General features: G+C 35.9%; 2 protein-coding genes across 2 annotated transcripts; both read left to right on the plus strand.

The window, feature by feature from the left end:
- The first annotated feature begins 5446 nt into the window (after positions 1-5446).
- On the plus strand, positions 5447-8800 carry LOC117329955 (cytochrome P450 2H2-like). The gene is made up of 2 exons (XM_033888186.1): positions 5447-5792; positions 8457-8800. Exons 1-2 carry the CDS (start codon positions 5447-5449, stop codon positions 8798-8800), a joined length of 690 nt encoding a protein of 229 aa, XP_033744077.1.
- Positions 5447-12419, plus strand: LOC117328770 (cytochrome P450 2D15-like). The gene is made up of 4 exons (XM_033886307.1): positions 5447-5792; positions 8457-8973; positions 9391-9831; positions 10046-12419. Exons 2-4 carry the CDS (start codon positions 8802-8804, stop codon positions 10234-10236), a joined length of 804 nt encoding a protein of 267 aa, XP_033742198.1. The 5' UTR covers positions 5447-5792; positions 8457-8801; the 3' UTR covers positions 10237-12419.
- Positions 12420-13369: the final 950 nt, after the last annotated feature.

Genomic DNA, 13369 nt, shown 5'->3' on the forward strand with positions numbered 1-13369 from the left:
CACCTACCACATCCGAGGGTATGTGTTACAACAACTAACGCCACACTAGACTGTGGCCAGAAATTAAATGGTCAATGACCGACACTATTATTGTGCCTTCACAATAAAAGCCATGGAGATATTGTATTGACGTTGGCCTAATCATCCCTTACTTAATGCCGACTGTCTGGAAGAACAGCAAAAAAAAAAAAAAAAAAAAAATTAAATTCCTCAACTCTATGTAATAACTGTATGTATCTGTGTTGTGACTGTATGTATATACGTGTATGATGTACCTGTGTTGTGACAGTATGTATATACGTGTATGATGTATCTGTGTTGTGACAGTATATATATACGTGTATGGTGTATCTGTGTTGTGACAGTATATATATACGTGTATGGTGTATCTGTGTTGTGACGATATGTATATACGTGTATGATGTATCTGTGTTGTGACAGTATATATATACGTGTATGGTGTATCTGTGTTGTGACAGTATATATATACGTGTATGGTGTACCTGTGTTGTGACAGTATGTATATACGTGTATGATGTATCTGTGTTGTGACAGTATGTATGTACGTGTATGATGTATCTGTGTTGTGACAGTATATATATACGTGTATGGTGTATCTGTGTTGTGACAGTATGTATATACGTGTATGGTGTATCTGTGTTGTGACAGTATATATATACGTGTATGATGTATCTGTGTTGTGACAGTATGTATGTACGTGTATGATGTATCTGTGTTGTGACAGTATGTATATACGTGTATGATGTATCTGTGTTGTGACAGTATATATATACGTGTATGGTGTATCTGTGTTGTGACAGTATATATATACGTGTATGGTGTATCTGTGTTGTGACGATATGTATATACGTGTATGATGTATCTGTGTTGTGACAGTATGTATATACGTGTATGATGTATCTGTGTTGTGACAGTATATATATACGTGTATGGTGTATCTGTGTTGTGACAGTATATATATACGTGTATGGTGTACCTGTGTTGTGACAGTATGTATATACGTGTATGATGTATCTGTGTTGTGACAGTATGTATGTACGTGTATGATGTATCTGTGTTGTGACAGTATATATACGTGTATGGTGTATCTGTGTTGTGACAGTATGTATATACGTGTATGGTGTATCTGTGTTGTGACAGTATATATATACGTGTATGATGTATCTGTGTTGTGACAGTATGTATGTACGTGTATGATGTATCTGTGTTGTGACAGTATGTATATACGTGTATGATGTATCTGTGTTGTGACAGTATATATATACGTGTATAATGTATCTGTGTTGTGACAGTATGTATATATGTGTATGGTGTATCTGTGATGTGACAGTATGTATATACGTGTATGATATATCTGTGTTGTGACAGTATGTATATACGTGTATGATGTATCTGTGTTGTGACAGTATGTATATACGTGTATGGTGTATCTGTGTTGTGACAGTATGTATACTTGTATGATGTATCTGTGTTGTGACAGTATGTATATACGTGTATGATGTATCTGTGTTGTGACAGTATATATATACGTGTATAATGTATCTGTGTTGTGACAGTATGTATATACGTGTATGATATATCTGTGTTGTGACAGTATGTATATACGTGTATGACGTATCTGTGTTGTGACAGTATGTATATACGTGTATGGTGTATCTGTGTTGTGACAGTATATATATACGTGTATAATGTATCTGTATTGTGACAGTATGTATATACGTGTATGATGTACCTGTGTTGTGACAGTATATATATACGTGTATAATGTATCTGTGTTGTGACAGTATGTATATACGTGTATGATATATCTGTGTTGTGACAGTATGTATATACGTGTATGATGTATCTGTGTTGTGACAGTATGTATATACGTGTATGATGTATCTGTGTTGTGACAGTATGTATATACGTGTATGATGTATCTGTGTTGTGACAGTATGTATATACGTGTATAATGTATCTGTGTTGTGACAGTATGTATATACGTGTATGATATATCTGTGTTGTGACAGTATGTATATACGTGTATGATGTATCTGTGTTGTGACAGTATGTATATACATGTATGATGTATCTGTGTTGTGACAGTATATACGTGTATGGTGTATCTGTGTTGTGACAGTATATACGTGTATGATGTATCTGTGTTGTGACAGTATGTATGTACGTGTATGGTGTATCTGTGTTGTGACAGTATGTATATACGTGTATGATGTATCTGTGTTGTGACAGTCTGTATATACGTGTATGGTGTATCTGTGTTGTGACAGTATATACGTGTATGATGTATCTGTGTTGTGACAGTATGTATATACGTGTATGATGTATCTGTGTTGTGACAGTATGTATATACGTGTATAATGTATCTGTATTGTGACAGTATGTATATACGTGTATGATGTATCTGTGTTGTGACAGTATGTATATACGTGTATAATGTATCTGTGTTATGACAGTATGTATATACGTGTATGGTGTATCTGTGTTGTGACAGTATGTATGTATACTTGTATGATGTATCTGTGTTGTGACAGTATGTATGTACGTGTATGGTGTACCTGTGTTGTGACAGTATGTATATACGTGTATGGTGTATCTGTGTTGTGACAGTATGTATATACGTGTATGATGTATCTGTGTTGTGACAGTATGTATATACGTGTATGGTGTATCTGTGTTGTGACAGTATGTATATACGTGTATGATGTATCTGTGTTGTGACAGTATGTATATACGTGTATGGTGTATCTGTGTTGTGACAGTATGTATGTACGTGTATGGTGTACCTGTGTTGTGACAGTATGTATATACGTGTATGGTGTATCTGTGTTGTGACAGTATGTATATACGTGTATGGTGTATCTGTGTTGTGACAGTATGTATGTACGTGTATGGTGTATCTGTGTTGTGACAGTATGTATGTACGTGTATGGTGTATCTGTGTTGTGACAGTATGTATATACGTGTATGATGTATCTGTGTTGTGACGATATGTATATATTTGTGTTAAGTTGCGACAGTATATACATTGTGTATACGTGTACTTGTGTAATGTATCTGTGTTAAGTTGTGACAGTATATGTAAACTTTAATGCATCTTCCACTGATGGGGGTAAACAATCCAAATTCAGTGGCGAATATACATTGTACATTGAAAAGATTTTCTAATTTATTACTTAAAAAAAAGCTGATTCTTAATATTCCTGCTGCGGTCATTAATATACCTGGTTGAGCCATTATTTTACAAGGTGGGACCAATGCCATTCTTGGTGAAGCCTTTGATATAACCGGTGAAGCCGTTAATTTGCATGTTGGTATGTATAACATCCCCGGAGAAGCCATTAAAAAAAATATACCTGGTTGAGTCTTTAATATCCGTGTTAGGTTCTATAACATCCGTAGTGAAGCCAGTGCTATTCCTGGTAAAGCTGTTGATATCCTTGTTAGGTTCTATAACATCCCCGATGAAACCATTTATATACCTGGTTGAGCCGTTAATATGCATGTTGGGTTCTATAATATCCCCGGTAAAGCCATTCATTTACATGGTTGTTTCGTTAATATGCCTGATAGGTTTTATAACATCCCAGGTGAAGCCTATAATACCCCGAGTGGAGCCATTACTATCATTAGTGGTGTCTGTGTTGTGACTATATGTAGATTTGTCTGTCTAGGTCTGTCTTTGTAGACAATATATTTCTCGGTGTCGAGTCTGTTATTGTGTAGTGGCTGATGTGTATTTATGTTGTGTAGTGTAGTGGCTGATGTGTATCTATGTTGTGTCGTGTAGTAACTGATGTGTATTTATGTTGTGTTGTGTTGTGGCTGATGTGTATCTATGTTGTGTTGTGTCGTGTCGTGTAGTAACTGATGTTTATCTATGTTGTGTCGTGTAGTAACTGATGTATCTATGTTGTGTCGTGTAGTAACTGATGTGTATCTATGTTGTGTTGTGTAGTAATTGATGTGTATCTATGTTGTGTTGTGTTGTGTAGTGACTGGCCTGTGTGATTGTTGTGTCGTGTAGTAACTGATGTATCTATGTTGTGTTGTGTAGTAACTGATGTGTATCTATGTTGTGTTGTGTAGTGACTGATGTGTATCTATGTTGTGTTGTGTAGTGACTGGTGTGTATCTATGTTGTGTTGTGTTGTGTTGTGTTGTGTTGTGTAGTGACTGGCTTGTGTGATTGTTGTGTTGTGTAGTGACTGATGTGTATCTATGTTGTGTAGTGACTGTTTGTATCTATGTTGTGTTGTGTAGTAACTGATGTGTATCTATGTTGTGTAGTGACTGATGTGTATCTATGTTGTGTTGTGTAGTAATTGATGTGTATCTATGTTGTGTTGTGTTGTGTAGTGACTTGCTTGTGTGATTGTTGTGTTGTGTAGTAACTGATGTGTATCTATGTTGTGTAGTGACTGTTTGTATCTATGTTGTGTTGTGTGGTGACTGGTTTGTTTGTAGGTTTTGTAGTATTTATGGATAGAGCGTTTCGTCAGCTATTTTATTTGATATCGCCTATAAGTCGGAAAAAAACCAACATTACTATGCATTTTTTGTTTTTGGCACAGCATACACTTTTCGGTTAAATATGTTGTGGGAAAATTAATTCTGAACTAAATGAACCAGTCATTCAGATATCATTGGTTATTTATAGAACAATAGGGTGCATATACCATTTCCCTGGTCAATATTGTTTTTCATTTTATGATCAAATCGTCAAAGAATTAATCTATATTTATTTCTGAAATTCTATTGATCAAAATAATTATGAAATGTCATATCAGTACCACGGTTTGATACATGTCTCACTTTATCAAAACTGTGTTGGCAACGGGTATTCTAACATAAGTGTATACCAGACCCATATTGCTTCTCGGGCTGTTTCATTTTAATTAGTGGTTAGTAAAACATACAAACGGTTGATACTACAATACACGAATTGAAAAAAGTTAGAATCACCCTCGACAATGATTAATCTGATACACGTTTAAATGTCTTTGGCAAAAAAATTACGTAAGATGCTTTATATTTTGTAGTATTCACATTGGAATTTTTCATTAGCCATTGATTGATTCTAACCAAACTTTGAGCTTGGTTGCCATCAAATGATTACATATACATAGTAAATGTTTTGGTAACAGTGAATACAATTGTGAAATACACCTGGATGTACCTGTCAGTAGAACAAATTCACGTGTATTTCTTTTGACTTAAATTAGACAAAGTACAGTGTCTGACGTACATTGTTGTAACTGAAGTAGCGAACGGTGTCGCTGTGCGGGGTCACGTGGAATATACTTAAACCCTTCATTCAGAAAATACTGCCGATAACTACTTTGCATAACAACTATTTATTATCTGAAGGCTATATAAACGCCAGTTATCATCTTTCCTCACCATTCTCGTTAGCATCGTCATAATGTTGTCGGTAACTTATCTAGCCTTTGCCGTAGTATGCGTCCTACTGCCTTGTGTGATCATCCTACTTTTCCGCAGTTTCCGGCGCGATGTCCTCCTACCACCCGGCCCGACACCTTTACCCATCATCGGAAATGCATTGGTACTCGCCCCTACTGACAAACTAGAAGTGTACAAGCGGCTACGTGCAGAGTTTGGAGACATTGTCTGCCTGACATTTGGAACCACAAAATGCGTCATCTTCAGCGGCTATGACCTTATCCGCGAGGTGTTTGTCAAGAAAGGAGATGCGACTACCAATAGACCCCCTCAGAGCTTCTTCATCAAGTCCATACAGAAGGGATATGGTATGTTTGCTTTATGTTATTGCCATTTCACATTTTGGGCATTAATTGCTGTTTATGAATGTTGCGCAGACAAAATAAATGCTTTTAGCGCAACATTTCTGCATTCATGATCTCCATATTTCTGATTTAACCACTTAAATTCCACATTGATGCAGCTATTAGATATTTTATATCAAAGCATGTCAGCATTGTCGGATATCATTATATGTATAATCACTAGACAAGTTCGCGTTCCACTTCCGCATACCAATCGGCGTTGTTATCGTGTTAAATTCTGCGAAACAGAATTTAAATATTGTTATTTTAAATAATTGTTTACTCAGGGGCCTCCAGCGGTGGATTTCCTTATATACATACTAAAGTAGACGTAGACAACCAATGGTTAGACATCTGTTAATTTATAGCGCCATGTCCAATTTTATCCAATTTCTATAATCTATCTGTCGTGCAAATTGTTGATTAATATTGTGTTCACTCCTTTGTACGCCGTGATGCTTGTTTTTGCAGTTTTGCATTTGTCACCGATTGGTTCATTTGAAATGTTAACGCTTCAGATTCGGTAACGTTGATTTCAATCCGCTTTTCAAACGTTCTGATAAAAACACTGTAGTAAATATGATGCATTGTATTACGAGATGGATCAGACAATACCGATAATGATAACAAAATACTTCCGTTACGTTCACAACAAGAACATCTGTTATAGCGTTAACCCGATAATGATAACAAAATACTTCCATTACGTTCACAACAATACCATTATAGCGTTAACCCGAGCAGCTTGACGAAACAGTGATCTATTTATCAAACCTCAGTATAAATAGTATGATATATATCCATACTTAACTCAATACAATTCTCCTTTTACTTCCAAAAACAAAGCAAAAATTCAATAAAATCTCTAAATACGATACTTTATTATAAAGACCAACGACAATATATTTGTAACAAATAAATACTTGAATTTTTCTTGAAGCTGTGAACATATCAGCACGTACATGCATTAAGGATAGTAATGATCTATATACAGAACATTTCGAAATATATATCTGGTCCTTGCTTCAGTTAATTCCAGTGAATTTTCGCCCGGCGAACATGCTGACTCATCTATATAGGGTACTGATGTTTCCTTCCCTGTTCAGGTTCATTATATATTATCATGTCATATACACGCGACCCACATTCATATCCACCTACACAAGGTAAACGTAACATCACGTTATCGTCCACATTTTTTGCTTGTGGTCAGATTTCCTTGCGACAACACTTAAGGACAAGATGTACTATTTCGTCAATATAAAACAATAAAACTAGCAGTCAATTCATAATGACAAAATTTACCAAGACTGGCCGCCACATAATTAACGTAAAACAATTTAATACATATAGCGTCAATGCACACAGACAACGTATTTTCAGGACTGAACGAGTTTTATATTTGACGGCAGAATGTAATATTTTCTAATAAAATTACGGAACCTTTCGTCATGGACTTTCTGTAAATAAAGATGACATAAAGGCTCAGAGAGTACAAGTTTGTCCGTTGGTAGTCGACAGCTATCACAAACTGTCCTATTGGGAACTAGCCTTTGAATTTCTAAGCAATTGCGATATGCTCTATGTTAAGTTAGAAAATCAGTTATGTTACTATAGAGAAATGGAATGTTCAAAAATTTCAAATTATCTCACTTACATTATACCTCATATGGCAGCTTCGACTTTTCAGACTCTTCCGCACTAGTCGCTTACCTCGATCAACACAATCATGTGTGCAAACTATGGACAGATTTTGTTAGTGAACGCGTTCGAATGCAGATCATAACAGCAAAATATTTATTCCGTACAATCCTGGAATGTCAATATTTACCAGTTACCTGAACCAATCCTATTGGATACACAGACGGTGCCATAGTCCCTGTACTTGGGAACCCCAATGGTGTCGCTTGTACACATGACGTTTCGGTCTAGTAATCCCCCTACAACTGCTTCTTATCATGAATAAAGAGACTGTAAGAGATAGCCAAAGTCTATAACTATTGCATGTTCCCCGGATAAAGAATAAACCTGCTCTTAGAACAAGAGGTATCTCTTTCCCTGTGTTTAATATATAATGTAACATTTTGTACAATAGGTTCTCGGTACCATTGTTGATCCGTCCCCAAACTTAACCCGGTACACCACGCCTGGATAACCTCGCCCACACTGTCGTCACCACTCATACGATATTGTATTATACATGGAATTGTACACGTATTCATTAGAATAACTTACATACGCTACATCACGTACACATATTTGTGGCATTGTCCTTGATGTTGAACATTGACTATGTGTGTCACATCTCACTTCCGCATCAAAACTTTCAGTGCTATCTGACGGAGTCCCAAACTAACGTTTTACAATCTGAACGCTGCAGAGGGTGTTGCTGATGTTACCAATACGGTGGCAACTAAACTGTTAATGCCAACACCCGTGAAAATATATGATATATCCTGACTTGTCCAAAATATATGCGAAACGTGTCTGTTAAAGTCTGTTAAAGTCTGTTAAAAGTTCATTTAAGTTATATGTTTCTTTGATTTGATGTGGAGCTCTTCTTGTCAAATTGAACCATGGCCATACTAGTTAGCCAGCCCTTTTAGTGTAATTTCTTTAATATTATAGGCGTTGGTGGGAGCTCTGGTCAGTTGTGGAAGGAACATAGGACATTTATATTGAATTTCCTCCGGAAGTCATTTCGCAGGGATCGTCTCGAAGGCCTGATAGAAAACGAAGTCACCCACTACATCAAGCGCATTCATGACGAAAACGAGAAGCCAATGGTACTTCGCAGGATTATAGGAACAAGTCTTACAAATATCACACTGACTTTGGGTATGAGCAAGCGTTTTCAGCACGATGACGCTCGACTGTTACAACTTTTGAAAGCCATCGATGATATAATGCTATACTCAGGTTTTTCGGAAGCCCTTTGTTTCTTTCCAGCACTTAAAATATCTCCCTGGTGACATGTTCCATGCAGAATCAATGTTAAACGACAAAGAAAACATTTTCAAATGGTTGAAGGCACTGATCGACGAAAGGGCATGTGGTGTTCCTGAACATGAAGACGACATTGAAGATTTCATCGACGCCTTCCAGTTCGAAGCCAAGTCACAACAGGGGGACACAACCTACACAGGTAAACGTTGTCTTTATCTCTGAATAGCCTTTTCGATATTTCTCTCAATTTATATGCATTACTGTTCAGTCTTAGTGTACTATCACCGTGCCTAAGAATGACTGTTATTCTTCCATATCTCTGCTAGTAATTTCTGTCGTGTTTTCTGTATTTTGTTTTTTACATTCCGAGGAAAATCAGATGATGCCTTGATCGTCCTTTTGAGGAAACATTTCACAGACCAAAATATTATGACGTCATTGTATCAAGCATTTGTTATATGATTTGACATTGTTTTAATGCTATTTTTACTTTCACGCCTTTTGTTTTTGAGGTTTATAGTTCTTGAAGAATTCACTTATTTCCTCGGGTATCAATCTATCTTACTCAGGATAATCGAGTTGTGGTTTTAAAAGTCCCATTTGTTACTGTTTACAGAACACCAACTCCTGCACGTACTGTTTGAATTCTTTGTCGCTGGAGTAGAGACGTCTGGGGCTACTATCAGGTGGGCTGTCCTTTTCATGCTTCACAACAGAGATGTACAAGATAAACTGGCAAATGAGATCCTATCACATCTGGGTTCTGACCAGCTACCCACGATGGCTGACTATCCACACCTGGACTACTGCCGGGCTTTCATCTCGGAGGTTCAGCGATGTGGCAATGTAGCTCCCCTTTCCGGACCTCATGCGGCCAGCAAAGACTTTTACGTGAATGGCTACCTCATTCCACAGGGTGCAACACTGCTTATGAACCTCACATCCGCCCTTAAGGATCCAAAATATTTTAAAGACCCTGAAGTTTTTAGACCGGAGAGATTCCTGGACAGCGACGGGAAATACGTAGTCCACAACGGCTTGATTCCTTTTTCAATAGGTAGGCGATATCCTCTACATGTATAATGAATACAGGCCACTCCTTATTGTGTCACTTTAAATCAATTGTTAACCAGAATAATAATATCGCCTGCATTATTTGAAATAAGTAGTTTTTGGAAACGTATTAGTTATATCTAAAAGTTCAGAATACTCATACTAAAATGAGAACGATATTTCCATGTCTCGCTAAACATAACCATTTTCCTCCTCAGGGCGACGCATTTGCCTCGGAAAAGACTTAGCTAAGATTGAGCTGTTCCTTTTCATCGCCAATATGGTACAGAACTTTGAGTTTGTTCCTGAGGATCCGAATTCATTGCCAGAGATCGTAGGATGTGACGGCATTTCTCATGGACCGGTCAACTTCAAATTCATCGCAAAAAGGAGAGGAGTCACAACATGAACTTGAAAGTTACATCTATTTAAAAGTATCCGTTTTTTCCAAGTTTGTGATATTTTGACAGAATTTCTTATTCTTAGTCACTTTGCTCACACTTAAGACATTTCAGTGTCTTTGATTTTACTAGAGACATTCTTGACCGGTATAGCAATGGTTGGTGTATGGACATGTATCTCTAGTGTATTGCAATGCAGTGCATTACGACTGATTGTTTTGACATGACAGAGATAGACCATTAAGATGTCGTAAACCAACAAGGGTACATACAGTCGAAATATTTCTAAACAATGTACAGATTTATTAATGTTGTATTTGTATTATAATTTGTTGTTAGAGCATGGCAAGCCAAGAGCATTTTAGGTAGCATCCCAACACAGTCCGTATAGTAATTGTATAAGCAGAATGATTATTTCAATCGAATAGGATAGCGGGAGAAAAAAAAATCGGTCTCTCCCTCGCAGAATAACAAGAAACCATAAATTCTGAGATAACTTAAGATGCGAGGTGGCCGAACACTTGTTTTTGTTCTAGAAGTAAGACACACGAAATTAAGTAAACACGATCAATATCTGAACTGTTTTATATTAATAACGTTTGAACCCATACAGAAGTGTGAACAAATCATTCATAAAAGCATTGTAAATATATAAAGAAACAAAAAAATGTTAAAACAATGCTTACATACACAAGCAAAATAGAAATACCAAAGATTCACTGTTAATTTGATAAAAAAAATCAGAAAAATTATCTTCGCTTGCGTTATTTAACAACTCTTCATGTACCATCTTAAAAAATACGTTTTATCAACAACATATTGCTTCTTATACATGTGTTTATAGAGAAAACAATATAAAGCAACCGGCTGGCCGGTAATTTAAGCTTATGAATATTAATATCTGTTCAAAATGCATAATGGTATGATGTGACATATTATCAGTTACAATATTTTTTTATGTATATATACATTATGTGGGTCCGTGATCCCGTATGGCTTTAAAGTATTTTGTCTGGTAACAGAAATACGAATTTTTAAATATATTGTGTGTGTAAAAAGTTTAAGATACACATTAAAATTTCTTTTGTCTTTTATATTTTCACGCGAAAGTTGGAAATAGCAGTTATGCTTATCAAGAGAGCAAATACCATAAAAGGTAATTGAAAGAAGGCGCATTTATTGATATTTGATGCAATTTAAGATACTCAGCTAAAATAAAAATGTATTTTTTTTGACAAATGTACAAATTTTGAGAAATGCGCTTTTCTTGACTTTTTTTTCCCAACGGCGACATAGTCGCCTCTTGTATAATCCATCCGAACGTTTTTGAGTAATATATACATAAGCTAGAGGGTATCTTTTTCAAACAAGAAACACAGTGTTAGTATACAGGTATGCTGGCACTTTTATATTTTGTTGGGAGCTTATGATATATTTCTCGAGATCATCAGTCACATTGATTGAAGTTGGATAGTTTTTATTGATTATGAATATTGTATAACATTTATGTTGGCAGGGCCAAGATTTTTTAAACATTAGTATTCTATAGCGCAACGTTCATGTCTTGGGGAAACGCTAGCTAGCTCAATCGTCCCCAGATGGATGCTAAATGTATGTATATCAATGTCATTGTTTATTATATTTTCAAGGTTTTTTTTCTTGAAACATTTTAAAACATGTCTCCATGTAGTTGTTGAGCAGCTATTTTTGGTGAACAAATTCGTTATTCTTTTGAAATCATTCCGGAATTCCATTGAAGTTTGACGACACAAGTTGATTATATTCTATTGATTGACGACCTTCCCTGATCTAAAGTAATTTTTGTCTTCAAAATAGAAATTAATCCGACTGAAATATCATATATGTTTGTGTGTGTATGTGTGTGAGCGTGCGTGTGCGCGTGCGTGTGTATTCAAATTTCCCGATAAATTTCCTTCTCGTTACGAGAAGAGGCAGTTCTGCTCCATTTTTAAATCATCATATCAGACTAAGACCACCCTAATGACCTGGGGTCTCCAGGATACATTGCTATCCAGCTACACCACTTTATGTATATTTCCTTCACATATGTATTCAGCATAATTATTAATGATTCTGGTGTCTGATACTTATTATTGGAATGATTTTAAAGATATTATATTAATTACATGTTGTATTTGTCTTATTGATACAGAAATAAAGGGTATAAAACAAATGACTTTCGCTTTGTATCATTTTTTAATACACAGGCAAAATGTCTTCATGTTAATTCAGGTCAAATTCAGGTCAATTTCAGGTCAATTTTTTTTCAGGTCAAATTGACATGAGGACATTTTGCCTGCGTATAGGACCTTGAGGGAGTTTTCATTTCATTTCATTTCATTTTAAATTTAGAATGTTTTTGTTTTGTTTTCAATAGGCTTCGTTACTGGAAATATCTTATGAAATGAAAACATTTTAAGATAATTTCATGACATAGCTCAGAAACTGTTTCAATGTGAGAATATGTAGGCAGTGACTTTGTTGTGCAATTTTCAATTCATGGCGTAACATCATTGTCCCTATTGTTATCTTTATAAGATAACCAGAAACAAGTTATCATATACAAATGTATATCAAAGCGAGTTTAACTGTAAAATTCACCGTTATTATAAAACTAAAACTTTACCTTAATGACGAAAAGTGAAAGTGTCTGCCACCATGTTTTGTAAATACCTAAAACAATGCAAAATAACAGCACAAACTGTCAGGTCCTCCAAGAAAGCATATATTACCGCTCGTAAGCAGATCGCTGTACGGACTAGTCATCCGCAACCATGTGATTCCATTCGACTTTCTCCGCGGAACATTCTATACAAACATCAACCAAGGTAAACAGCTGTTTAAAAGTGGTAACGGATATAGAGGTTACACAACGAGTGGTTGTTGGATATGGAATTTATTTCACACGAGTAAGTTATTTTTTAAAAGTTACAAAAGACACGAGCTTTAGCGAGTGTTTTTTGCAACTTTTAAAAAATAACTTACGAGTGTGAAATAAATTCCATATCCAACAATTTCGAGTCGTGTGACCTGTTTCTACCACAATAATATCGGCTTGAATCAAAGGGAAACGTGACCAAGTAGACATAATTTCGCGTATGCAAATAAAGTGTACCGGTG

The sequence above is a fragment of the Pecten maximus genome, chromosome 6, assembly GCF_902652985.1.
Source record: "Pecten maximus chromosome 6, xPecMax1.1, whole genome shotgun sequence".
Taxonomy (NCBI): domain Eukaryota; kingdom Metazoa; phylum Mollusca; class Bivalvia; order Pectinida; family Pectinidae; genus Pecten; species Pecten maximus.

What these genes read in the sequence shown, in the direction of transcription:
- LOC117328770 (XM_033886307.1), top strand. Translation starts at nt 8,802, where the DNA reads ATGTTCCATGCAGAATCAATGTTAAACGACAAAGAAAACATTTTCAAA. An exon ending in GGGGGACACAACCTACACAG is followed by an intron (nt 8,974 to 9,390) that starts GTAAACGTTGTC and finishes TACTGTTTACAG; the next exon opens with AACACCAACTCCTGCACGTA. An exon ending in CTTGATTCCTTTTTCAATAG is followed by an intron (nt 9,832 to 10,045) that starts GTAGGCGATATC and finishes TTTCCTCCTCAG; the next exon opens with GGCGACGCATTTGCCTCGGA.
- LOC117329955 (XM_033888186.1), top strand. Translation starts at nt 5,447, where the DNA reads ATGTTGTCGGTAACTTATCTAGCCTTTGCCGTAGTATGCGTCCTACTG. An exon ending in GTCCATACAGAAGGGATATG is followed by an intron (nt 5,793 to 8,456) that starts GTATGTTTGCTT and finishes TTAATATTATAG; the next exon opens with GCGTTGGTGGGAGCTCTGGT.